Here is a 27,246-nt window from a genome sequence, read left to right as displayed (position 1 = left end):
CAAGCTAAAGGTTTAGATGTTCGGAGAGTCACCAAGGAAAGGATGAAATCTCATATCACTAACAAGGAGAGGCAATTAGATGCATTGGCGAAGTGTATCCTTTTATCATCTTTAAATATTTATGCATTTAATTGTATTTATTCTCTCACCAATGCACATGATATTAGGACTAGTCTCATTAAAATACATGAAGGCACAAAGGATGTGCGTAATAAAAAATATCATGTGCTAGTCGTTAAGTTCAATGGCATCAAACAACTATCCTATGAAAATACTAATGACATGTACTCACATTTAAATACTCTTGTTAATGAGATCAATAGGGTAGGTTTGAGACAAATTGACGATGATCAAGAGGTGAGAAGAATATTTCAAACTCTTCTTCCAAAGTACAAGTTGATAGTCTCCATCATCTACGATAACGATGACATCAAGAGGATGACTCTAAGTCAAGTGCTTAGCAAGATCACCGTCAATGAGATGACCATGAATATGAGGGTGGAAGCCTCTTTCTCATCTGACGCCAAGAATCTTAGCTCTCACAAATAAGTAACACCATGCCCACACATGAAGGTAAAGATGAGGAGGCAAGAGCAAGAGTCAAGCTCAAGCAAAGATGATAAAGATGAAGATGAAAATGATAAAAGCACCTCGAGTGATGAAGAGGTGGATCCCAAAGTCGCCAAGCTCATCTCTCAAGTGGAGAAGAACATCAAGAAGATCAATGCTAAGATTGATCACCGAATCTCCATAAAGACTTGGTCAAAATAATTAGTCACATCAAGAAGGACAAGAAGATCAAGAGCAAGAAGGAGACAAGATGAAGAGCCAAAATATTTGCAAGCATGGGAATATGCGTGAGTGAAGATGAAGATTCAAGCTCAAGTGACAAGAGCTTCACCACCCACTCCTCCAAGAGAAGCTCTTCCTCAAGGTCATCATCACGCAAATCGTCATCACACAAGTGCCTTATGGCAAAAGGTATGGAAAACAATGTAATTGATAATGAATCCGATGAGGATTCCCCCTCTCAACGGAAACTTCTTGATTTGATCAATGAGCAACAAAGGACCCTTAAAATAATCTAAAGAACTTAAGAAATTCAATACCCTCAATGGCATTCATGCTACCTTTATTTCTAATTAAGAGTAATTATTGAGCAAATTCAATTTACTAAACAAGGAGCGTGAAGAGCTTACGGTAAAATTTAAGTGCATTAGATCTCAAACTAAGGTCCATTTAAAGTAATCTACCTCTCTATTTAATTTCAACCCTAAGGTATATGTTTTTAATTCTTGCTAAGATTTAATTGATATATCATGCTCACCCCTTTGTAATGAGAAATACATTGAGAATATTTTTCTAGAACCATCTAATGACCTTATTGCACAAGAAAATGATGAGCTCAAATAAGAAGTGAAGAAACTCAAGAAGGACTTGGAAAAATTAAAGGGCAAGAATCTTGTCCAATCTCCACAAGATAATCGTACAACTATAGTGAATAAACTTATGGAGGGGTCCACTGTGACATGCTTTAAGTATAATCAAGAATGCTACAAGTCCTTCCAATGCAAGCAAGTCAAGAAGGAGACAAAGGATAAGAAAAAATCAATGAACCTCTCCAATAAGACCTACAACCTCTATACTAAGCCTAACTATAAGAACAAGACCAAGAGCAATCACTACAAGCTCAAGAAGAAGAAAAATAGAAGGTGGTTGCGCTTATGGTTGGGCGAAAGATCCGAGGGTGGAATCAACCTATTTGGGTGCTCAAGGAAGTCATAACCAACATTAAAGGGTCCCAATCTGTTTGGGTTCCAAAGAAGTGTTAAAGTCTGAGGCGGCTATGAGGATTTAGAGACTTGGCTCACAAGATGAAGTGAAGATTCAATCAAAGAAGCCTAGTATACAAGATTGGGTCTGCAATGAAGATCATGATCATATATACCCAAATCCCTGTCCAAAGGTAAAAGATGTAAATGGTAGCTAGATCTTTATTCATGCATTTTGTTTTGCATCTAGAATATTTGCCTTGATTGAGATTTCATGTGCATATTTCAATTTATTGCAATGCTTAGTGTAGGTTTTTCATATTGTAGGTTGCTTGTGTTTCTCTCTTTCTTATGAGAAACCTATATGGTTTATTAATTGTAGGTTTCTTATACAACACTAGTTTTTCAATTGGTATCTTTTATGTACTATAGATCAATAGGGTACCCTCCCCATTGTTATGAATAACAAGTACATATCTGTCACAAGTATTCAACAGTTATATGCACATATTTAGAGGGAGTATATCATATGGGTTGTGATTTTAAGACTAACATATGTTTCAAATAATATCTTTTGTAGTCTCATGGAGTGATCAACAAGTCCCTAGAGATATGTAGTGTTTAAAGGCTTTAATTGGTACCTTAGTGGCTCAAGCTTGTTAGCCCTCTGACTTGGTGTGAAGCGGCTGTAAGACACGTGTGCAGAGATATAGAGACCCTTACCTTAGTGGCTCAAGCTCCGAAGTGATCACAGCGGTAAGTGACCAGAAGAGAGGCTAGTGGTGAGACCATACCTTGGTGGCTTGGTGGCTCATTGTACTTGAGATCTTGTCTTGGTGACTTGGTAGCTCAAGAGCCGTGACCGGAAGAGACTTGGTGACCGGAAGCATATCCTTTGTGTAGCTCAAACATGGATTAGGGGTGGTATTCATTCCATCGATACCACAGGATAAAAATCTCTTGTGCCAAGTTTTACTCTCTATCTTGTTTACGTTTTCGCATTTATATACTTACAATTTATCTTGCTAGAGTAGGTTGCAATCGTCTTAAGCGGTAGAGTAGATACACTAGATAAACCTAAAGCATATTTAGATAGCAATTGATATAGGTTTATCTTGTGAAGTTTTTGGAGCCAACTTGGTTTGATTTCTAAGTGTCCTAACACCCCCTCTCTTAGGACGTCACTGTTTCTCACAATTGGTATCAGAGCTTCATACTCTTGATAGGCTTAATATCCTAGAGTTGTGAAATCTAAGGTTGGGATGGATACCTATAGTGCACCACTTTTCGATGGTATTAATTTCACCAATTGGAAAATTCTAATGGTTTTTTATTTTCAAACTAAAGGTTTAGATGTTCGAAAGTCACCAAGGAAGGGATGAAATCTCCTATCACTAACAAGGAGAGGCAATTAGATGTATTGGCAAAGTGTATTCTTTTATCATTTTTAAATATTGATGCATTTAATTGTGTTTATTCTCTTACTAATGCACATGATATTTGGAATAGTCTCATTGAAATACATGAAGGCACAAAGGATATGCGTAATGAAAAATAGCATGTGCTTGTTACTAAGTTCAATAGTATCAAACAATTTAACCATGAAAATATTAATGACATGTACTCATGTTTGAATATTCTTGTCAATGAGATCAATGGGCTAGGTTTGATGCCAATTGACGATGATCAAGTGGTAAGAAGAATACTTTAAGCTCTTCTTTCTAAGTATAAATTGATAGTTTCCATCATCTATGACAACAATGACATCAAGAGGATGACTTCAAGTCAAGTACTCAGTAAGATCATCGCCCAGTAGATGACCATGAACATGGGGTCAAAGCCTCTTCCTTATCTGATACCAAGAACCATGCTCTCACAAATTAGTAAGCACCATGCTCACACATGAAAGCTAAAATGAGGAGGCAAGAACAAGAATTAAGCTCAAGCGAAGATAATACAGATGAAGATGAAGATGAAGAAAGCAATGAAGATGATGAGCAAAGCACATCAAGTGATAATAAAATGAATCCCAAAGTCACCAAGTTCATCTCTCAAGTGGAGAAGAACATAAAAAAGATCAATGCCAAGATTGATCAATAAATCTCCATAAAATACTTGGTCGAAACTATTGATCGCATGAACAAGGAGAAGAAAACCAAGAGCAAGAGGGAGATAAGGAGAAGAGCCAAAGTATTTACAAGTATGGGAAGACGAGTGGGTGAAGATTAAGATTCAAGTTCAAGTGATGAGTGCTTCGTCACCCACTCCTCTAAGAGAAACTCTTTCTCATGGTTGTCATCACGCAAGCCATCATGACACAAGTGTCTTATGGCCAAAGGTATGGAAAGTAAATAAGTGGTAATAAATCTGATGAGAATTCTCCTTCCTATAATGAACTTCTTTATTTGATCAATGAGCAACAAAAGGTCCTTAAGAAACAATCAAAAGAGCTTAAGAAATTCAATGCACTTAATGACATTCATGCTACCTTTGTTTCTAATTATAAATAATTATTGAGCAAATTCAATATAAGGCCCTGTTACAACAATCTACCTCTCTATTTAATTTCAATCCTAAGATAGATGTTTGCACTTCTTGTGATGATTTAATTGGTTTATCTATCTCACCCCTTTGCAATGAGATATATATTGAGAATATTCTTGTAGAACCATCTAATGAACTTATTGCACAATTAAATGATGAACTCAAGCAAGAAGTGAAAAAACTCAAGAAGGACTTGGCAAGATTAAAGGGCAAGAACCATATACAACTTCATCAAGATAACCGTGCAACCATGGTGAAGAACCTTGCGGAGGGGTCCACCGTGACATGCTTCAAATGTCATCAAGAAGATCACAAGTCCTATCAATACAAGCAAGTCAAAAAAGAGACAACGAGAAGATTAAAGCAACAAACCTCTTAAATAAAACCTACTTCTACATCAAGCCCAACTACAAAAATAAGATCAAGATCAACCACTACAAGCTTAAAAAAAAGAGAAAATAGCAAGGTGGTTGCACATATAGTTGAGAGAAAGAATTAAGAGTGGAACCAACCTATTTGGGTTCCCAAGGAAGTCATCACTAATATGAAGGGGCCTAAGTCGGTTTGGGTTCCAAAGAAGACTTGAAGTCCGAGGCGACTATGAAGATTTGGAGACTTGGCTCATAAAATGAAGCGAAGGTTTAAGGAAAGAAGTCAAGTGTATAAGATTGAGCACTTTGATGAAGATCATGATCATCATATATCCAAATTCTCATTCAAATATTAAAAAAAGGTAATAAAGCTAGATGCAAAATCTTTCAATTGTTGTAGCTTATTTGCCTTGTCTAGGATTGCATATACATATTTTAATTTATTGCAATGCCTAGTGTGGGTTTTCATATGGTACGTTGCTTGTATTTCTCTCTTTCTTATGAGCAATCTACATGGTTTATTAGTTGTAGGTTATTTTTATGGCATTAGTTTTATAATTGGTATCTTTCATGTGCCATGATTCAATCTATATGATAAATCTCCATTATTATAAAAAAACAAGTGTATATATCTCATAAGTATTCGGCATTTGTATGCACATATTTAGGGGGAGTATATCCTATGGGTTGTAATATTGAGACTAACATGTGTTGCTAGATATAGCTTTTATAGTCTCATAAAGAAATCAACACGCCCTTAGAGGTATACAATGCTTAAATACTTCAATTGGTATCATTGTCAATTCATTTCTACATTTAAGCTACCTCCATACATGATATTGTCGGTGTATCAGGAACTAGGGGTCCCTGAGTCCCGAGACCGGGCCAGCCATCCGCCACGCGTCACCATCCCGCGAGGTCCGCCCTGCAAGATAAGAAGAAGCTAAGTCCCGGGAGAAGGTGCTCGGGGCCGCCGCCTCTGGTTCCCGAGCACCCCAGTTCCCCGATGATCCGTAGAGTCCAAGTACCGGGAAGGAAGTGCTCGGAAGGGTCCTCGCCTACCCCCGAGTACTGTAGTCCCCCGATGACCCAAACAGCCAAGTGCTCGGGAGAGAGTACCCGGGGTTGCACGTGGCAGCCCCCGAGGACTCGGTTCCCCGAAGGTCTCCCCCAAGTGCTCGGGAGAGAGTACCCGGGGCTGCACGTGGCAGCCCCCGAGGACTCGGTTCCCCGAAGGTCTCCCCCAAGTGCTCGGGAGAGAGTGCTCGGGGTTGCACGTGGCAGCCCCCGAGGACTCGGTTCCCCGAAGGTCTCACCCAAGTGATCGGGAGAGAGTGCTCGGGGCTGCACGTGGCAGCCCCCGAGGACTCGGTTCCCCGAAGGTCTCACCGGAGTGCTCGGGGCTGCACGTGGCAGCCCCCGAGGACTCGGTTCCCCGAAGGTTCGCGCAAGATCGTTCGACGATCCGAAGGGTCCCATCATCGGGGTGTCAGCCAGTCAAAGGCCCGAATGCTGCATTTAATAGGCACGCGCGGCCTGACATCCTGACATTCTCAGCTACCCACGCCCTAGTGTCAGACCCTGCCATGCTCTGGCAGGGGGAGGCGTGGGTCCATTAAATGCACGGGTCCCGTCCCGTTTCACCCGGGTGCCTCGGGATAACGTTGCCAAAATCGAAGCGCTCCGCTTGCCACCCTGCCCTGACAGAAGAACAAGACAGGGTGGGCGCACCGGGCACCTCTGCGGCTGCCCGGTGGGCCCTCTTAATGGCGCCGGAGGACCTCCACAGTGGCGGGTGGTCGGGTGCACGCCGCAATTTTCCACCGCCCTTGTCACTTCGCCAAGACGGAATGATGACGCCTTTCTCCGTGGCGCCTTGGCACTCGCGCCCCCTCTTTCCCATTCGGGATAAGTCAAGGTCGGCGCGCCTATAAAAGGAAAGGATGGAGAACACATAAAGACATTCCGCCTCAGATCCGGAAGCTCTCTGAAGACAGACCGAAAAACACCGCGAAGAAAACCCCCGACAACCCTCAAGAAGCACCCGAAGCCCAGATCAAAAGACGAAGAACATCACAAACAAGCTCAAGCCAAGCTAGAACACGAGAGCCTCAAGCTCTCTGTAGACAGCTCACCCCTGTAACCAGATACATCCTTGAAGAATTCCCTTCAAGGAAAGATATAGCACTCACACATGAGTAGGGTGTTACGCCTCCGTGCAGCCCGAACCTGTCTAAACCCCAGTGCACCCATCTTTCTTGCACTAGGTCGATCATCTCCCACCACCAGCCACTGCATTTATTTCCGTTCCCGTTTATTTCCCAGACAAACTCGTTCAGGATCATCCCTCCGGCCGAATCTCTAAAAAGGGGTCTCTCGGGATCCCTGCGACAGGAGTTCATCCTCCGACAGATATGATTTAAACTTTCTACATCTACTTATTGTCCAAATGTGCATATATTGCTATATTCCTACAAGTGGTATTTACAAGTGGATCTCATTATATATATGCACATATATAGGGAGAGTTTAGATTATATCATGTGACTTTCATGAATTATAATCCCTGGTTGTCTTTTTCAATTGATAGTAATGTGTTCTATTATTACAATTAATATATCTTTTCAATTGGTATCATTTCATTAAATCATGATTTATGAAGCTCTCTTTTCTATGCTCTAACGTTTTTTCTCGAGTTCAATATTTGTTTGTAGCCCATTTTTAGATTGTTGACAAAGGAGGAGACATTTGATGACCAAAGCAAGAAACGCAATACAAGATATTTAGAAATACTGAAGTTGATAAAGGGGGAGAAGAAGAAGATACAAGAAGCAATATGAGGCACCTAGGTTGACAAAGAGGGAGAAGTTCTTGCATGAGTCGATCAAGGGAGACAATGGTAATGGAGAAAGAGGAACCACAACAAAAGGGACTAAATGGTAACAACATACATCTAAGTAATGTGGTAGGGTTTCGTGCTCTTTATGATTCGTATCATTTATTAGTTGCCATTTGTTTTAGTTGTGTTGTCATCAATCACCAAAAAAGAAGAGATTGTAGTGAAAATAGCCCTATTAGGTTATGATTGTAATTTTAGTGATTAATGACAACATAGTCATTGAGACTAATATGTTTTATGAATACAATACCTCAAGAAGTCACCACAGCTGAGACAAAGTTTGATTGAATTAAAAAAGTCTCAGAAAGATTTGCTCCACCGGAAGGTCCGGTGCAGAGGAGTCTGCACTCATCGAAGCATTATGTCCAGAGTCTGATAGCCTCACTAGATGGTTCGGTGCTCTGTGTGTTGAACTCACTAAAGTATTTCTGACAAAGAGAGAGAAGGTTGAGGACCTCACTGGATAGTCTGGCGATCTGCATTAGGTAACACCAGAGTATTTCTTGCAGAGAAGAATGCAAGTGCAGAAGACTAAAGATTAACCCACCGGAAGGTCCGATGCTTGGTTTGTACACACCGGAATATAACACCAAAGCATATCTTGCAGAAAAGAATGCAAGTGTTGAAGAATGAAGATCAACTTACTGGATAATCTGATGATCACAAAGATAGTTACACTGGAGCATTTCTAAGAAAAGAAAAGAAGATTTTACTCACTAGATAATCCGATATGAATGGAATGAACACCGGATGAATGCATCGGAGCATTTTACACTAAGATGTTGCAAATGCTCGGATGACTCAAGATAACTCACCGGAAAGTCCGGTGATGGATTTAAGGGCACACTGGAGTGCCCTGTGTTCACAGAGGCATTGAATGGAGTTCCAACAGCTAGTTTCTGAGTCTGTACACACCAGTTGATCTGGTGTTAGTACTACTGTTCTCACCGGATCATCTGGTGTTAACAGCTTTTCTCAACCATTAGTAAAACAACTATTTGATGGGTTTGAGGCTATAAATACCCCTCCACTCAGTCATTTGAAGATGTGGCATGCTGCTGGAGTTTAGAGGAAGCTATACACTTGAGAAGACATCGAAGCCACAAAGTTGTTAAAGTGATCATCCAAGGCGATTAAGCACAAGATTAGAGAGTATTTAGTGCTTATCGGTCTAGAGTGAGTTGTAGCTCAGCTTAAAGAAGGTATCAAGGAGTGATCCTAGCTTGTATCGAGTGGCAAGTCAGCATCTTGGAGTCTTGATGGCTCGCCAGTATCTTGGGCCATGGTGGCTCAAGCTTGTTGATCCCCCGACTTGGTGTGGAGCGGCTGCAAGATGTGTGTACGAGGACACGGAGACTTTTACCTTGGTGGCTTAAGTTTTGAAGTGATCACAGCGTCAAGTGACCAAAAGAGAGGCTAATGGTGAGACTTCGCCTTGGTGGCTTTGTGGCTCATCATGCTTGAGATCTTGTCTTGGTGACTTGGTAGCTCAAGGACTGTGATCAGAAGAGACTTGACGATCGAGAGTATATCCTTTGTAGAGCTCCAACATGGATTAGAGGTGGTGTTGGAGAATGGTCTCACAGGCCCCTTCAGATGGTGAGTCAAAGTCCACTGGTGGCCGTACATTGAAGAATAATACAGTTGTATTTTAGGAAGTGCAGGCGAAGCCTCTAGCGGGCCTTCGGATGGAGACTGAAGGTCGACTCGTAGCGTCAAGTATCAACGCAGGTGAAGCCTCTGGCGGGCCTTCGGACGAAGACCGAAAGTCGACCTATGATGCCAAGTAATAGCGCAGGCGAAGTCTCTTGCGAGATTTCGGACAGAGACCGAAGGGTGACTCGGGACGTAGCGTCAAGGCTGGTCGAAGGTGCCCTGAAGGCCCGTTTGCGACTGGCCTTATGGGGGCTCGGACATGTCCATCGAAGCCCATGTAGCGGTCTGGGTATAATTGCAAATGTGCAAATGTACTTAATGATACCAAAATACCCCCGAATATACCGGGAATGTGGTAGTTAGGGGGTAATGCTGTAAATTATGGCGTGGAGTGGTTGAGTACGGGCTATAATTAGGTTGGCACTGTAACTGATGCGACACATGAATGAGACTACACATCTTCCCATAAACACGTGTTGCATCTCGCCGCCTTCGGCTCTCTCTCTTGGCCGAAGACTTCCCCTGATTTGGTGACTTAGCAACCAACCGATGGCATTCATGCCATTGATACTACGAGATAAAATTCCTTTGTACCGAGTTTTCTTTCTACCTTATTTACGTTTCCACATTTACATATTTGCAATTTAGCTTGCTATGGTAGATCGTAATCCTCTTAAACGGTAGAGTAGATACACTAGATAAACTTAGCACATTTAGATAGAAATTGATATAGATTTTATCTTTAAAGTTTTTGAAGCCAATTTAATTTAGTTTCTAAGTGTTCTAATTCAACCCTCATTATTCCTCACACTTATGAATTTGCATAGAACAATATTTTATTAGATTGGAACATGCACAAGGAGCAACACAGTGGGGTGGGTGACACCTAGGGATGTCAACGGGGCCCCGATCCCCGTTCCCTGACGGGGAATTCTCCTATTAGGGGATGGAGATGGGGTCAATTTTCCTCTCGCAGAGGGGGTTTAATGGGGGAAAATTCTCCCCCGTCGGGTATGGCGGGGGCGGGGACGGTTCCCTGTCCCCCGTCCTCGCTTTCCCGCGGGAATAATTCCTCAAAATATTTAAACTCTCCATGGCCTATATATGCAAGAAACGGCTCAACTAAAGCCCAACCCACCAAAGCCTGTCAGCCAGCAGGCCCTTCATCGTGCTAGTGTAGCGGGGACGGGGAACCCGTCGGGTATATTTCCCCGCGCGGGGACGGTGATGGGAGAATTTTCTCCCCCGCGAGCGGGGACGGGGACGGGGAAATTTTCCCCCAATCGGGGCGGGGATGGTTACCCATTCCCTGCGGGGAATTTCCTCGTTGACATCCCTAGTGACACCGTAGTGCAGGGGAGGTGGGCACAAACTTGACGGTAAGATGTCAAGTAAAGATGATGGTGTATCGGGATCCCATTACACTGGGTTAAGACTTACGAGCAATATTAGACTCTCTATGTAGAACTTAATTAGAGATGGGTTGAACTAAACAAGTAACATCACAATCAATTACCCCTTAATCAGGCCACGTTACAATAATCATAACCAAACACCACCTAATAAACTTGCTGGAGTTGAAGTTGAAACTTCAAATGTCTTTTGAAACTTCTACTTTGAAAATCTGAGACATGCTAAAGCTCGATTGGAAACCTGTACGGAAATTGCAAACTGTTTTCCTAAAACCAGTGAGCAAGATACATGCTTAGAATAATTTGATGACCTTCCTCGCAAAGAAAAAAAAATTCCATGACATTAGGTACATTTTATTTTACTCATGTTTATAGACACAGATTATGGAGTACAAAATGCAAATGCACTCGTGGATCCAAATGCTGACTCTACTGTCTACTCTGCAGGTTGTTATTCAAAAACCACGGGCCTTAAAAAAAAGGAAAACCGGTACGGGAAACCAAAAAAAGGGCTCTTGTGGGTGGGTCCGAGTTGTAAGCCTCTCCCAACCGCCTTGGCTCGTCGATGGAGTCCAACCCGAACACGGCGACGACGACAAAAGGACAAGAAAATAGCCTCTTCTTCCTCTCTCTCCCCATCGCCCAAATTGGATTCCCCTCTCGCGCTCCCGTCGCAAGCAACGACCAGGTACGAATTCCTCCCCCGTACTCGCGATTTCCTCAGATTCATCTTCCCCGCTCCCCCGATCGCCAGCTTTCCCGCTGCCGAACCGCGGATTTTGGCCTCAGATTTCGCGACTCTTGGCCGTGAGTTAGCCGGGGTTCAGGGAGATCCGCCGATTCGTGGCTTGTCGTTCGGGGGTGCGGGTGCAGACGTTCTTCGTCCCCGCTTGGTTTTTGCTGAGCGGGGGATTAGGGTTTGCGCGGGTCTCACCCCGAAGAGTGTTGCGGCGAGATTGGATTGCTTTTTAGTGTGATGTTTGATTCCGTTGGTAATTGAAGTGCACGTAGTATTGTTGCAGGTGGCGAAACCCATGTGCGTTTGATGGATGATGACTGTTCCGATGGATAGTGCTACTGCAGCCCCGTCCTCGCGGGACCTCGCGGAGCGCCTCTTCAAGAAGGTGAAGCCCTTTATTTTTGTGTGGCTCTTTACATGTTACAGCTCATACTACTTCTGATGGTATGCTCGCCATAGTCGGCTTTATGGTCTATTGTCCTGCCTTTTCTGCCAATTGCGGATGGATCATCTGCTTGTTTGTGTTGTTTGTCGTGTTCTGTAGATGCTGAAGTAGTAATTGGGCCAGTTTGTGTATTCGATAGGCTCATCAATTTGAATAATAGATGGATTACTTTGAGTGTTGGAGCACTTACTGTTTAATTTTTTTTAAAGCAAAGAAAAACACACTGATTTAGTGATCTCCCTGGATGTAAATACTCATAAGTCAATGCTTTGCATTATTTTGAGTTTGAGCTTCCCATGTCGTAAGGAGATCCAATAAATAGTTCAGTCCATACGAGGCATTAAGACAAATTGATGACACTTCAATGTTATTGTGCAGAATGGCGAACTCGAAAATCAGCTCCGGAAGTCTGTGCAGTCCAAAGTTCCATCAGATCCCAACATATGGATTCAGATGCGTGACAACTTTGAGAAGATAATTGTGGCAGATCATGATTTCTCTGAACAGCAGGAGATAGAGTATCATCTCTGGCAGTTGCACTACAAAAGAATTGAGGAGTTCAGGAGGAACATTATTTCTGCAGGCTCAGTTGCAGCTCATAGCGGGAAGAGCAATGCCAACCTGGATCGAATCAGGAGAATTAAATCAGCCTTCAGAAGCTTCCTTTCAGAAGCAACTGGCTTCTATCACGACTTGATGTTAAAGATCAAATCAAATTATGGCCTTCCACTGGGTTACTTTCCCGAGGGCCTTGAGAATGCAGGCAACTCTGTGAGAGATGACAAGAAAACAGCTGAAGTAAAGAAAGGCTTGGTGTCATGCCACCGCTGTCTGATATATTTGGGAGATCTTGCCCGTTACAAGAGCTTGCATGGCGATGATGATTCTGCTAGTCGTGAGTATGCCACGGCCTCTAGTTACTACAAGGAGGCAGCTTCCATTTGTCCTTCCAGTGGCAATCCTCATCATCAGGTGTGATCACACTGCCATATTTGCTCAACTGGTTCTTTATTCTCTATTCAGTTATCTAATGATGAGCTTCTGGCCGGATTTTTCAGCTTGCGATACTAGCATCTTACTCAGGCAATGAGGTGGTGTCTGTTTATAGGTACTTCCGAAGCTTAGCTGCTGAAACTCCTTTTGCTACAGCACGGGATAACTTGATTATTCTTTTTGAGAAGGTATGGTGTTGTATCTTCATTAACTTGTATGTGTTGTATTGTTCTCATCATGCTTTGTCATGTAGTTTGATACTGCTGGCCTGCTGTAGAATGTCTACCCCTTTGTCACACTATGTGGAAATTTTACTTGATTTCCTTATTTCTTTTGCGAGTCTTCTTATTGTTTGTCTGATAAGATCAGACGGTTGAAACCATTGTTGGATCTCCTTATTTTTAACCAGTCTAATTAGTTGTAGCTGTGGATCTAATACATACGAGACCCTTAACACTTTTTCTCTACAAATGTAATATAATATAAACATCCTGTAATGGCACTTGTTTTGCATGTTCACATGTGGCAAATGACTGCGTGATTTATTTCATTTTTTCTTCTATCCTTGTACTCTTAATCTATTATCGTGTTAGATTCTGTACAAGTTTAGGGTGCTTGTATATTCTGGGACGATGTTATTGTTACTAGTTTGGGAAGATGTTATTTGTTACTATTCTCTTTACATTTTTATTCCGTTTGCCACAATTTTGTCTCCTTAATGCACTAATGCTACCATGTTTCCTAAATGCTAGTTTATCTTGAATTTTTTCTTTTGGGGAGATTACTCCCTCCAGTCACTTAGGAGTGACGTTTTTACATTGTCTCTAATGAGCAAACATTGAGCACTAATTTCTATTAATATGTACATAAAAGCTAATAAAATTATAGTTTTATTGAAGTGCTGTATGGGACAAATCCGCACTTATGCTCTCCCACATATTGAGTCTTAGTATTCAGAAGCATATTGATAGCCGAACTATAGAAAGTTTGACTGAATGTATTCCAAGGTTACTCTTTTCTGATTTAAGAGAATAGTAAAGAGACAAGTTAAGCTATTTCATACTATCTTATAATTTTTTGTGCATTTGATCTAGTAGAGGAAAAAAAAACCCCTAAAAGCTAATGGTTGGATGTTTTGCAGATTGCATGTATTCCATAACCACCCATCATATGTTGTATTCAATCTCATGTTGTGTTCCTATTAAACTTGTTATGTTTTTTCTGCCTGTCCTGTTGGGGTCAGTGCAACTATTTTCACTCATCAGATGAGATTAAACTTGATCGCAACTTATCATTGTTCATATGGATCTCGATATTTCCTAGTCTCTCCTACCATGTTTGCATTATACTATGAGTAAGACAGCATACTATTGAACCAGGCATAAAGTCTAAATTCCTGTAATATAGCAATATGATTAGAATGATGGGTGGGTGTGTTGTTAAGGGTTGAGATGGCTTTTGGTGTTGACAGTACTAGAAGTGTTGTTATCATCATATCGAAAAATATTCCTAGATCTGCAGTATGAAGTTTCTATATCTGATCGTTCAACTTTCTACACAGAATCGTCAGAGTTATGCACAGCTGTCAGCCAACAATAAAGGTCCCACAGCTAGGACATTACCCCCGCGGTCATCTGGGAGGGGCCGAGGACGGGGTGAAGCAAGGTTTCAGCCAAGAGATGTTAGTACTGAAGCAGCTGCACGGGAACGAGAGTGCAGTGTTCCTGAAACATTAAAGGCCTTCTATGTGCGATTTGTTAGGCTCAATGGAATTCTTTTCACAAGGACTAGGTACTCTCCAGTCCCTTGCATGACTGACCTTGTTATTCTTCAACCCTCCTCCCTTTGGTGCCAACCTGACTAGTATGTCCTTTTTCTCTCTCTCTTTTTGCAGTTTGGAAACATTTGGGGAGCTGTTTGCTTCAGTCAGCAATGATCTGCAGATTCTTCTTTCATCCGGTCCTGAGGAGGAGCTCAATTTCGGTTCTGACACTGTAGAAAATTCATTAGCTGTTGTTAGACTTACCGCCATCCTTATATTCACAGTGCACAATGTAAAGAAAGAGCCCGATAGCCAATCGTATGTTGAAATTGTGCAACGCAGGGTACTGCTTCAAAGTGCATTTACAGCTGCTTTTGAGTTTGTTGGACAAATTCTCAAAAGGTGTTCACAGCTTCGTGATATTGCATCAAGTTTCTACCTGCCAGCCATTATGGTCTACATTGAATGGCTGGCGTCCCATCCAGAGTTGGCTGTTGATTCAGAGATGGAGGAAAAGCATGCGAATGCCCGATCTTTCTTCTGGAACCAGTGTATCTTGTTCATGAATAAGCTGATCCTTACGGACCTTGCGTCGATTGATGGTGACAATGATGAAGCTTGCTTTTCTAATATGAGCACGTATGAGGAGGGTGAAACTGGCAACAGGCTTGCTTTGTGGGAAGATCTTGAATTAAGAGGGTTTTTGCCCTTACTTCCTGCTCAGATCATTTTGGATTTCTCAAGCAAACAGACGTTTCGAAATGTTGGAAGCACCAAGGAGAAGAAAGCACGGGTTCAACGGATTTTTGCCGCAGGGAAATCACTGCTGAATTTTGTTCAGATTGATCAACTGAGGATATATTTTGATCCATCTTCTAAGAAGTTTGTCATGGCCGAGAAGCCTCCTGTTTTTGAAGCTAACACCCCTCCACATGAATCTTTAGATGCACTTAAAATGAGTGCCAGTAAACTTGATCAAGCTGCAAGAAGATTTGACTCAGTTTCTGCTAATCTGGGCGTGCTTCAGTCAAAAGTGCAGTTGTGTCCTGAAGGAGATGACGATGAAGAAATTGTTTTCAAGCCTATAGCTTCCGAGAAGTTTCCGAAAACTCCTTCAGAGCTATCTGTTAATGGATACGCCCAGCCTGTACAAATGTCTGCTGCTGGTTGGCCAACCAATGGTGGGTCAGTTTCTGTTCAGAGCACTACATCAATGTCTGCTGCTAGTTGGCCAACTAATGGTATGTCAGTTTCTATTCAGAGTACCGGACCTGTATCAGCTGCTGGCAATTATAACATTAACCAGTCACTACCTATGTCTTCTATTAGTTGGGCTGTCAATGGTGAGCAAAAGGTGATTCCTAGCATTGCTCCAAGATATGAATTTGTGCAGCCTGTTGACGTGCCTGCTTCCAGCTGGGCAAGCAATGGTACACTGCATGTTGGTCCTCAGAACGCTATTTCAACTTTCCCAGATGTTGTCTTTGACCCACGAGCATCTGCACCAATGGTTCCACGCTTCAGTAGCCCTGATTATTCAAAATTGCTCAGGGAACAAGAGTTACTTTTAATGAGTGGACTGAAGAATGTCAACATAACTGGAAATGGTTATCTGGAGCAGAGGTTGCAGGGTGGATTGAGTGGTTTACAGCCCATGGGGTATTCACCTCAGATATCTATTGAATCTTGTGGTAACATTACAAATTTGATACATAATCAAGTGAAAGCTACTGGAGAGACTATCCCATCTACGCTTGATTCAGTTGTACCATCAGTAGCACCTTCAAATGGTGTGACACTCAGGTTCACTGAAGCACCGCTTGTTGCATCAAAGAAGAACCCTGTTAGTCGTCCATCAAAGCCTGTTGGTCCTCCTCCAGGATTTAACCATATTACCCCAAAGCGTCAGGATGATTCTATTTCAGTCGAGAAACTGCAGAACCCACAGGTTGATGATTACAGCTGGCTGGATGGTTATCAGCCGTCATTGGACTGTGTTAATAACTTAAAAGCTGTTTATCCTGATGTGAGTGCTACTAGCACTGCATTCACCACTCCATTCCCTTTCCCTGGTAAACAGCAGCAGGCCTCTGGGATGCATAACCATGGGGCCAATGAGAGGACATGGCAAGATTTCCACCTTTTTGAGCCTGCAAAACAGAATATGTTTCAGAATTACCAGCAAAGAAATCAGCAAACTGGTCAAATGGCTGAACAAGAGTCAGCAAATCCTATCTGGTCCAGCCGTTACCTTGTGTGACTTAGTAGCTTGTTTCCAGGATGATTGCTGGTAAAGATCTTCCTTTCAGTTGAGAAATTTGTCATTATACAGGAGTCTCGATTTCAGTGCATGTCTTACCATGTAGTCTATATCATTTCATGCCAACATATTTTTATCTAGGAGCAAAGTTTGGTTCACACATCTGAAGAAGTTACAGTTCTCATAAATATTTTGTTTTGTTTCATTTATGTAGAAGTTGCTGGGGATCCATTGGAGGAAGTGGCACAGCTTGACCCCCTACTGAGTTCGACCCATACCCGGCAGCCCTCTCTCATAGTGTTAAATTTCTTTTGGAGAATGTTGGTCTTTGAAGCATTACAACTGCCGCTGTTAGGTTTGGTAAGCTTGATGCTTCAGTTCTATGCATGCATTTTGTTTGGATATGATCGATCACCTTAACTAGTGAGTTGGAAACTTTCCCGCTTAGGATATTTACCTTTTGTGCTTACATTGTTGGGTTGGCTTGCGATTTACAGGGTGAGCCACATTGTTTGGGCCAGACAGGGGTGGAGGATGATTGATCTGTGGCAGTCTGATGAGAATGAATTGTATTGCGAAGTCTTAGATGCTCAGACATGAAGGTTTGACCGAACTCGAATCCAGTGGTTATAGGCACGGCCCGTATGCTTCATCTCTCATCGGACGACTACCTACCACAAGAATGGTGCCAGTGGATGGTTGCTGCAGCGACTAAAAGGCCATTCAATGTGGATGTCTGTTCTTGGTTCTACTATGCCTGTCTATGGTACTTATGAATAAAAGTTGAGGAACAACTAGCATGTCGGTCGAAGTACACTCCATCTTGTTATTTTGCTCAGTTTGTGCCGTTTGGTAACAATATGTTGGTCGCTGTTTCACTAGTTACCTACTTTATGACTGTAACAGTTTGTCATGGTATTTGTGTGGCACCTATGCCCTGAACTGTATGGACCAGCCATCGTCTTATGATGTCTATGTGATATGAGACTGTACACTTTATATGGTTTCCATTGAGCTTGTCGAGTCGTTTGTGTTATTGTGGTCGTTTTTTAGATAAGATAAAGTGCATCGGTGCATGATCTTGATGCCTTGTCTTCTTTTTTTTCTTTTTCTTTTTTTTTTCCGTCTGTCATTTGTTTGGTTGTGTTGGGGTGACGCGGCTATAGTAGACTTGTGTTGAGGTCGTTGGACAAAGGATGGCAGCTGATCGGTTAAGCACATTAAACTGAGAGACTTTACTACCATACAAAATGTTCAGGCCCTGTTTTGGTGATCTGCTTCAGCACCGGTTGCTTCCGGTTGCCGTTGATGCTGCATCCCTCTCTCAAACCCAAGTACCACTTGTGAGCCTTGTGTTTTGGAGAAAATGCTACTTCCATGTGAAGCGGCCGAGCAATCGTTGGGGCCGGAGTTGACATGGGTGCCACACATGCCGATGCTTTGAGCGCATTTCATAGGAGAGCTGAGATTAGGGTACCTCCTGCAGCTGTGAACTTCAAACATCGAACGCTTTCCCTGAAACTGATCGGATATTTTCCGTTTCGGATCTGAAAAAACGGATATGGGTGGTTTTATCCTGATACGGATACAAATATTTTCGGATCGAATATAGATATAGATATTTTTTATTTGGATAAGGATACGGAAACGGAAACGCTTTTTTGAGCTGGATACGGATACGAAAACGGATAATATCTGGATAAGGATACAGATAATATTAGATTCATCCAACCCATTGAAAAATAAGCCCATCACCATCGCCAACAGGGCAACAGCCCATCACTGTCATAACTACTTAGACTATATTATTATTTTTGTTGTTTTTATATGTATAATATATTTTCCTTATGTGTGATATTATACTATATTGTTATTTTGTTATTTTTATATGCATAATTTAAGGGATATTTATAATTTGACAGATATCCAGATCTATATTTGTATTCGATTCATATTCGTATCGTATTTGTTTATGATACTATCCATATTTGTTTCCGTATCCAGGATTTCTATATTTATTTTCATTTCTGGTTAAAATAAGAATTAGGATATGAAATGACCATTATTCGTTTGTATCTGATCTGTTTTCATCCCTAATTTCGGTAGTATATCTACCCATTTCCGTTTGTTATATTTGACAATGCAAAAAGTTATAGATTTACGGGGATGTTCTAATTCTAAACCTTGGATATGTTCATTCCAACTTTCGGCAGGAGTTACGCCTTGAGATCTACAAGAAGAGCTTCCAAGATACATACAACTAAAGTGACCAAGCTAGCGAGATATAAATTGTCAGGACCCCGAACCCGGGTTCCTCTGTGCCTCCTGTATCAGTCCCTGGATCAAGTAGCTGATACGCACATAATTCAACAGAATGACATCAAATATATACTTCGAATACAAATAAGTAAAATAAATACCTGAAAAGAGAAAAGATGGTCTGGTGAAGAAGAATCCGCAGCAGACCAGCCAGGCAGAAGAGCCTACAGCGCAGCGGAGCGAAACGACGATGCAACCCAATGCCACAGGCAACTCAGGTGCGGACGCGACCTTAGACTTCTTCTCTTCGACTTCATCTGGGTTGAGGTTGAACTTCAACTCAACAATCTGAAAGCAACAAGACTGAGTACGGAAGGTACTCAACAAGTCCTATACTACTTCAAGGGGGTTGATAGATGCATAATGAATATTTCAAGGATAAAGCTTTACGGCATAGTTTTAAGCGTAAGGAAGGTTTTATGCAAGCATCCAGTTATATTCTCCATTGTTAACCTTTTGAAATAAATGTAACAAATCTTTTGAAAACAAAGGCAAGCATCTTCTGTTGGTACTGAGTATCACCTCAAGTCCCCAACGTATTAGAAGGTGACCTGATAGCAAAGCTGTCGAAATAGTTTTAAAACCAAAACCAGGGCAACAAATAATATCTGGGGGTTTTCAGTCCTGGGAGGGGCTATACCTCACTCCGCAGTCCCTTTTATTACATCTGGTGTACCTCTAGTACCACACAACTTTTGGCGGATCGAGCCAGGAACCACATCACACGGATATCTAGTCCACACACTCACACATCAAGACTCACGCACCCAGAGTCTAGTCAAAACGGTTACTGCTGTCGCATGTCCATAACCGTGGACACGGCTATTTGAATAGGTTTACACTCTGCAGAGGTTGTACAGCTTTACCCATATGATATGCTCAGCCTCCGCCGTAGCTAGCGGAGGAGCAAATCATACCGAGATTCTCCAAACACCTTTCCTGCCAGGCTTTTCCACGTGATCCATCAAGTACCAGAGGCCATGTTCCGAAGGCCAGTCCCATTTTTAAGCCTAAGCCGGCTAGCAACCTCCAAACATCAGGACAACTGGTAACTTGGCTCAAGCGCTGCTCTCAGCCTCCTGGTATTATGCCTAACTCAGTCTGGTGAAAGAAAAGTCAAGTCCTGCCCATACAGGACGCATGGTTGCACGGGGTGGCTAAGCATGACGGCGCATTGACTCGGTCCTTAAGCGACCAGGACAGGTATCTTCCAGCAATGAGTACCCCCACGATACCTCACGCCCCCAAGAGCACCCTCCCCGGAGGACTACTCTACCTACCCTCGCCAAAGCAGTTTTCACCCATTTTTACACATCACCTTTCATGTCCCACATGACATCAAGGATTTCCCGACCATCACGGAATTCACAACCATCAAGAAGCATGGTATATGAGTTATCATTGATAATAGTAAATCTTTCCTCCGAAGAGAAGTGTTTTAAAAGCGATATCTCCGAGGAGATGTATTTTAAAGGTGACATCTCCGAGGAGATGTATTCAATCCTAAGCATGCTAGATATCAAGACGTCGTCTATTGTTAATATATATAACAACAGGTATTCCTAGAGTGATATGTATTCTGAATGATGACATATAAGGCATGGTAGTGTTGATAGGATTAACTACTATAAGCAGTTTGAAAGGAAAATGCAATATATAGCGCATACGATAATAAGTCTGGTTTTAGTTGATCATGTACATTATTTGAAAACCATAGGTTCAATATGATCAAGAAGATAGGACTTGCCTTCATGAAGAGTCAATTCACGATTGGTCTTGTCGTTCACATCTTTCGGGTTCTTCTTCATCATTGGACCTTGCCTTCAGTTCCTTCCTCGCGTTCTTGCTTTGAACCTTGACTTCGAGTCTACGCATATTAACGATAAAAAGCGCACAATGACTAAGCAATTGAACACCAGAACAAAACCAAGAAATGCCAAAACGAAAGAAAAACAACGAAAAAAACGACGAAAGCTAAACCTAGCGGAAGACGACCGGCAACTCTAATCAACACGAAGCTAGTACACATAGAATAACAGGATAATCTAGCGAAACTAGGCTAAACTATTAACCTAGTTGTTTTATCAACTTAAGAGAAAATCTGAACAAATCACGATTAACTAGATGAATGTTTATTAGAGTAACTGCCGAAAGACGACAGCTAGAGATTCTACACGTAGGTGAGTGCATATGTACAAACATGAATATATGTGTAATACTTATGTCTATATGTATGTGAGCATATATACATATATACATAAGTATAACCCTACACGATTATCTGTGCTTAAGTGTGGAGATTAATATTCTAATCTACAGCACTAAAACATGGTTATTTAGCGATTAAACTTAATTATCTAGTGTTGTTTAATTACTAAACTAATCAAGTTATACTCTAATGCTATCATAAAAGCATACAAGCAATTAATTAATTAGGTTAATCTATCATTTGAATCTAATTAATTAATTATTAAAAGGGTATTCAATTAATTAATTACCAACGATAAAATATTCTATCATATTCTATTAACATGTATTTATTTAACAGCTACACTGGTTAACCTATCCCATTAACTATAACTAAGATTTAATCTATAAACTATCACATGAAATAACAATACATTGCAACATTGATTAAAAGATTAATCTAAAACTACCCTTTTACTCATATGATGATTAATCTACACTTAAGTGAGATTAATATAAGCAACTTAAACATGATTATATCTCAAACACACTTATGAAATTATCTAAACTCGACTTTATTTATTAAAGGAGAAAATCTAAATCTAGATCAAATGCTGCAATACAAATAATTACTAAACGAGAAATAAACGAACTCCAAAATTTACAAGATTTGGCATGGAGGTAGATTATGATTTTAGAGGAATATCGGCGAAAGAATTACCGAAATCGGAGTTGAAACGGATGAATTACGAACATCGGAAGTTTTGCGGAAAAGGAAAATCCTGAAAATTAAAAAGAACTACTGTTTTATAGGCTTGGTCTACGGGATTCGTGAACTGGAGGGAGAATGAGGGTGGTTCACCGTGGACCGGGCTCAGGTGGACTCAGGTCATGGGCTGTGGACCGGTATGGGCTGCGGGTGTGCGGTCCACCGCGGACCGTGGCCGGTGGACACGCCGGCTTGAGCAATGGATAAGGCCGGCCGGGCTTCTCCTGTGCGGGCGTGAGACTCAGAGAAGAGTGAGAGACCAGAGAAAGGAGAGAGAGAGGGGGGTGGCTGGAGGGCAGAAGGGCACCGGAGAGAGGGAGCGGCGGCGGTGGAGAAGAAGCGGCAACGCGAAGGAAGAGGCGGCCGGAGAGGGTGGCGCGCCCGGAGGTGGTCGGAGCACCGCGCAGGCTGGTGGAGCAGAGGGAGGCACCGGAGAAGAAGGTCGGCTGGGGTGGTGAAGGCGCAGGCGGACCAGCGGCTCAGGCCAGCGGAGCGGCACGGCGCGGTGTGGGGCGCGAGCAGCCGGGAAGGAGCAGCGCGCGACGACGACGGCGACGCAACCGCGCTGGCTCTCGTCGGCGCGATGCGCACTGCGGCGACGCCACGGGCGGCGTGGAGCGCGCGGGAGCGGCGACCGAGCGGCCGGCAGGGCGGGGCGGGTCGGCGCGAGCACGCGGCGGTGGAATGAGGCGCATCGGCTTGAGGCCGGGTTGCGGGAGGATGCGCCGGCACGGGTGGACCAGACGGCAGCCGGAGGAGATGAAGGTGCTCACTGGGGTGGCGTGCGGGTGGAGCTCGCCTGGGATGGCTCGTCCGTGGCGGAGCTGAGACCAGCGGTGCACGCGCGTGCAGAGGACGGCGCGTCAAGCAGAGGAAGGTCGGCGGCGCAGAGCACCACCGGGGCGGCTGGGACAGTGCGCGCGATGGCACGCACGGCGGCGGTGCGGAGGAGCTACGGTCAGCTGTGTTGCCGCTGCTGCATGTGTGTGTGTATGCTTGTATGTGTGTGGAGAAGATCACTTGCAGGTGACGGAAGAGAGCAGAGTGGAGCAGAGGGGAGGGCTGCTGCTCAGTTTTGAAGAAGAAAGGAGTATGGCAGGGGTGGAGATGGCTTGCAGGTGAAGCTTGAGAGGAGAAGAGAAAAGCTGCTTTTGGCTTGCTCGGTGGAGATCAGCGGAGAGGAGGATGGGTAGGAGAGAGCAGGGAGGGAGGTGGAGCTCGCGGTGGAAAGATCAGAGGGAGAGGGAGAGGAGCATGGGCCTGCCTTGGTCGGTGATCACACAAAGAGAAGCATGGGGAAGGGGATGGGCTGAGAGAGAAGGAGAGATGAGAGAGATAGAGAGATATTTGTGTATTTGAATTGCAAAAGATGTATTTGAATTTGTAAATGAATTGTGTGATAATTCAAATAGATGGAATTGAATTCAATTTGTATTTGAGCTGAAAAGAATAAAGATTGAGATTCGAATTTGAGAGGCATTCAAATTCGAAGCGCCACACAAGGAACCATAAGAACCAATAAACCAAAATGCATATGATCAATTCATTGCAACGATTAATTTAGAACTACTTGATGCTTTCTGGAATACTTAGCCCAAAATAATATATTTGAATATATACATACGAGTATACATACCTCAAATATATACTTCCTTGATTTTACACTAGTTTAATAATTAGAAAAAGTTTTAATTTGGAGCGAATTTTGCTATATTTTTATATGCTAAAATTCAGGGTGTTACATAAATCATCTCGGATATAATGAATCTGTTGGGAGAAAATAAACCAGCCTGAGGATAATAGTTGAAGTTTACTATCCAGGTCCCTTTGGAGCCTTGATCTCTGGACTCTCAGCTAAAGGCCCGACCTCTGAAGCCATCGGGCTCCTTTGTGCTATCTCTTTGTACATGCAAAGCCTTCCCATGACTCGGAATCACGCCTAGCCCCTCCGAAGCCTTCGACCTCTGAACTCTCAACAGCAGGCCTGACCCCTGGAGGTTGTGGACCCCTTCGGGCCACCCCACCAGCGCTCGAGTGGCTTTCCGAAGCCTAAGATACAACAGGCCTCCGAAGACAATATCAGGGGGGAAAATATCTCCCTCTGCCACTGACCCGATGTGAAGTGACGGGCGATCAATGCCGGTGCAAGTGGTGCTATCCTGACACCCTAATGCATTTAAGGCTGCCTTGACACCCCTGATAGTACGACACTGTTGGGGGTCGTTGTTAAGGACCCCCGATGGCCCCTTGGCTTAACTAGCCCGGCCTCCTGAAGCTTGCCCCCCCTGAAACCTCGGTCTCCCGAAGCCTCGGTCCTCCCGGAGCCATGCCTCCCGAGGCCCCCATCTCTAGCTGCTCGGGCTGGCTTCCCGGAGGCTACAAGGTGAGTCATCAGGCCTCAGGAAAGATCTGCTAGAAAGGGAGCACCGGTCATACTTTGCCTGTAAGGAAGTGATCGGCATTAAATGTCTAGGCTGGTGAACGCCGCTCTGACACCCCGACGTAATGGAGGCTATCCTGACACCACTGAAAGTGCGGCGCCGGGCCGCAGTTGGCGACCGGCACACCCCTCAGGGTGCAGGTACCGCGATGGTTACTACGGTAGATATTTATCTCCCATGTAGGGTAGAAAGTAGTTCTTCGGGATAAGATCTAGTAATTTAGTCAGATCCTAGATATTTGTACATTGTGATAACTTGTACGCCAAGCTACGCACGACCCTATAAATAGGAGCCATGGTCGCCTGGGCTAAATGGGGTTATACAACAGAGAGACACAGAGGTGAAAAAACACCAAGCCACGCTGTGATACTCCCCCCAGATCGATCCATTTTTTCTACCATCAATACATTCGTCGTGTTCCTTCCTCTTAAACTTCATCTCCAAGCTTGAGTCTCCTCCTTAGAAGAAACTCTCACCATACTTGCTGGAGCAAGACAAAATCTTGCTCCAACAGTGGCGCCGTCCGTGGGCGCCACTGTTGGGACTGAACACAGAAGTGCTAAGAGAGATAGGAATCCATCAGAAAAACTACCAAAGTGCTAGCCAAAACAGCCATAACCACCGTTGCAAGCATGCAACCATATGCATGGCTGTCTCAGCCATCCACATAGTATGCATGCTCCAGCCCCACTGCCGTGTGGGACGACATTCCTCCGACTTTGGCCAACCCAGAACCTTGGGTCGGTACAAGAACTCCAAACGGCGCGGAGGCCTTCCAGTCTCTGCATGACGAATACCTCGCCGCCTCACGAGAGGATGCGGTCGAAGCCACAACCAAGCAGGCCGCCTTCCAGTGCTTCTGGGTGGTCAAACCCAGGAGTGTTCCCACCTGGGCTTGGTCCCAAAGTATCCCCTTCGACAACACCTGGGATACCCTGGGCGAGCCAACATCTTCAGAAAGTTTGTCCACCTAGCGTCCTCCTTGGGCCCCTCAGGCGAAAGAGGGTTCCAAGGAGACGCAGAGCTCAGGGGTGCGCAGACCCTGCCAGCGCCTCCAACACCGCCCTCGCAACGCCAACCGCGCACAGGGAACCCCAAGCCCACCTCGTCCGGGGAGGCATAGTCAAAGCCACTTTGACTCCAAAAGCCGGTTCACCGCACAGCCTAGACGGTCTCCCAAAGGGGAAGGAGACCCTGGAGAAACCACAGGCTCCGGGACACACTACCTTCGGCAATGACAACTCTAAGCTCTGGTGCCCCCAAAGGCACACGGGTGCATCCTGCACGGACCAGGGCGTGGCCACAACACCAACGACTGCTGCACCCTAATGACATTCCGAAAGGAATACCTCGGAAGGCAAGCAGGATACCTGGCCGCAGAAGGAGCCGGTGAAGGACGACGCAGGGTTCAGAGGCTTGGGGCAAACTCCTGGGCAAATCCCTGGCCCCTTAACCCTGCACCATCACTACCAACCCTACTACCAACGGTACTATATCCAGCAACGAGAATTGAGTCGGGGACATGCCATCGCTAAGCTCCAGACGGATTACCTTCGGAGCCGGGCGACGGCTAAGGGCTGACGGGGTCAAGCACCACCTCTCTCGGACTAGCCACATGCTTCGAGGCCTCCAAACCTCACAATAGAGGCCTTATTTCTACAAAGGTACACCCATTATTAACTATCGGTAGTTTACCTAGTGATCTATCTTTCATACAGCAAAGTTAGAGTATGTTGGAGGCCTCCAACCTTACTGCTAGAAGTCTTTTGCAATAGATAGCCACTAGGTAGAAGCAGTAGAACTTAAGTTACATCCTCATTTAGTATGAATAGTTATATAACCTAGCTATGTTTTATACTACAATCAGCTTCTTATTGTCAACAATAGACTGCAAAACTTAGCTAGTATAACCATGCAAAATCCCTACACTCCCGCAGACGCATCGTGCCTAGGTCGTCTGGGGGGCAGGTCCGTCCAGGTTTCCTGGAAGGCATTGTGCAGCCTCGGAAGTGTAGTTGTCATGTATTAAGGGATTTCCTTGATAGACCGTGTTGCAGCACCACCTGTGGGACATCTTCGGGTGGTGTTACAAGCCCACGCACCACGGGCGTAGCATGCCTAGGTCACCTGGAAGGCAAGACTGCCTAGGTTTCCTGGAAGGTATTGTGTAGCCTCGATAGTGTGTAAATGCTGGCTATCAAGGGACTTCTTTGGTAATGTAGTTGCGGCGCCCCAGAGGGATTTCTACGGAGGCGTGACAGGGCCACGCACCAGTAAGCATTGCTTGCCTAGACCCAAGGTCACTTTAAAAGGTTTTCCGGAGGGTAGGCTTTGCCCTGGTAGGCAATGGAGCTCATACACCACGGGCGTAGCATGCCTAGGTCACCTGGAAGGCAAGACTGCCTAGGTTTCCTGGAAGGTATTGTGTAGCCTCGATAGTGTGTGGACGTCGCATATCATGGGATGGCCCTGATGTGAGGATGCGGTGCTCTGAAGAATGCTGTCACAAGGAATCATAGTTGCATGACATGCTTATATACCACGGGCACAGCATGCCTATGTCACCGCTAAGGCATCAAGCCTAGGTTTCCTAAAAGGTATTGCATAGCTTCAGTCGTATAAATCCACACGCCAGGGCACATCCTTGGTGGACAGTGTTGCGGTGCACCCCGGGCGT

At 44.0% G+C, this 27,246-nt stretch overlaps 1 protein-coding gene across 2 annotated transcripts; it reads left to right on the top strand.

Annotated features, from left to right (window-relative positions):
- Positions 1–11,193: 11,193 nt before the first annotated feature.
- LOC133902409 (nonsense-mediated mRNA decay factor SMG7-like) lies at positions 11,194–17,889 on the top strand. 2 transcript variants are annotated; one of them, XM_062343992.1, is made up of 8 exons: positions 11,194–11,342; positions 11,677–11,778; positions 12,217–12,810; positions 12,897–13,019; positions 14,393–14,622; positions 14,726–16,883; positions 17,068–17,213; positions 17,351–17,889. In XM_062343992.1, the coding sequence occupies exons 2-6, from the start codon at positions 11,704–11,706 to the stop codon at positions 16,851–16,853; spliced, it is 3,150 nt and encodes a 1,049-aa protein (XP_062199976.1). In that variant the 5' UTR covers positions 11,194–11,342; positions 11,677–11,703; the 3' UTR covers positions 16,854–16,883; positions 17,068–17,213; positions 17,351–17,889. The 2 variants fall into 2 exon arrangements, with proteins under 2 accessions (XP_062199976.1, XP_062199977.1); XM_062343993.1 differs by having other exon boundaries at positions 11,226–11,342; positions 11,666–11,778.
- The last annotated feature ends 9,357 nt before the right edge of the window (positions 17,890–27,246 follow it).

The sequence above is a fragment of the Phragmites australis genome, chromosome 20 (genome assembly GCF_958298935.1).
Source record: "Phragmites australis chromosome 20, lpPhrAust1.1, whole genome shotgun sequence".
NCBI classification, from domain to species: Eukaryota; Viridiplantae; Streptophyta; class Magnoliopsida; order Poales; family Poaceae; genus Phragmites; species Phragmites australis.
Note: the sequence above shows the minus strand (reverse complement) of the source record. Positions and strands in the feature narration are given on the sequence as shown.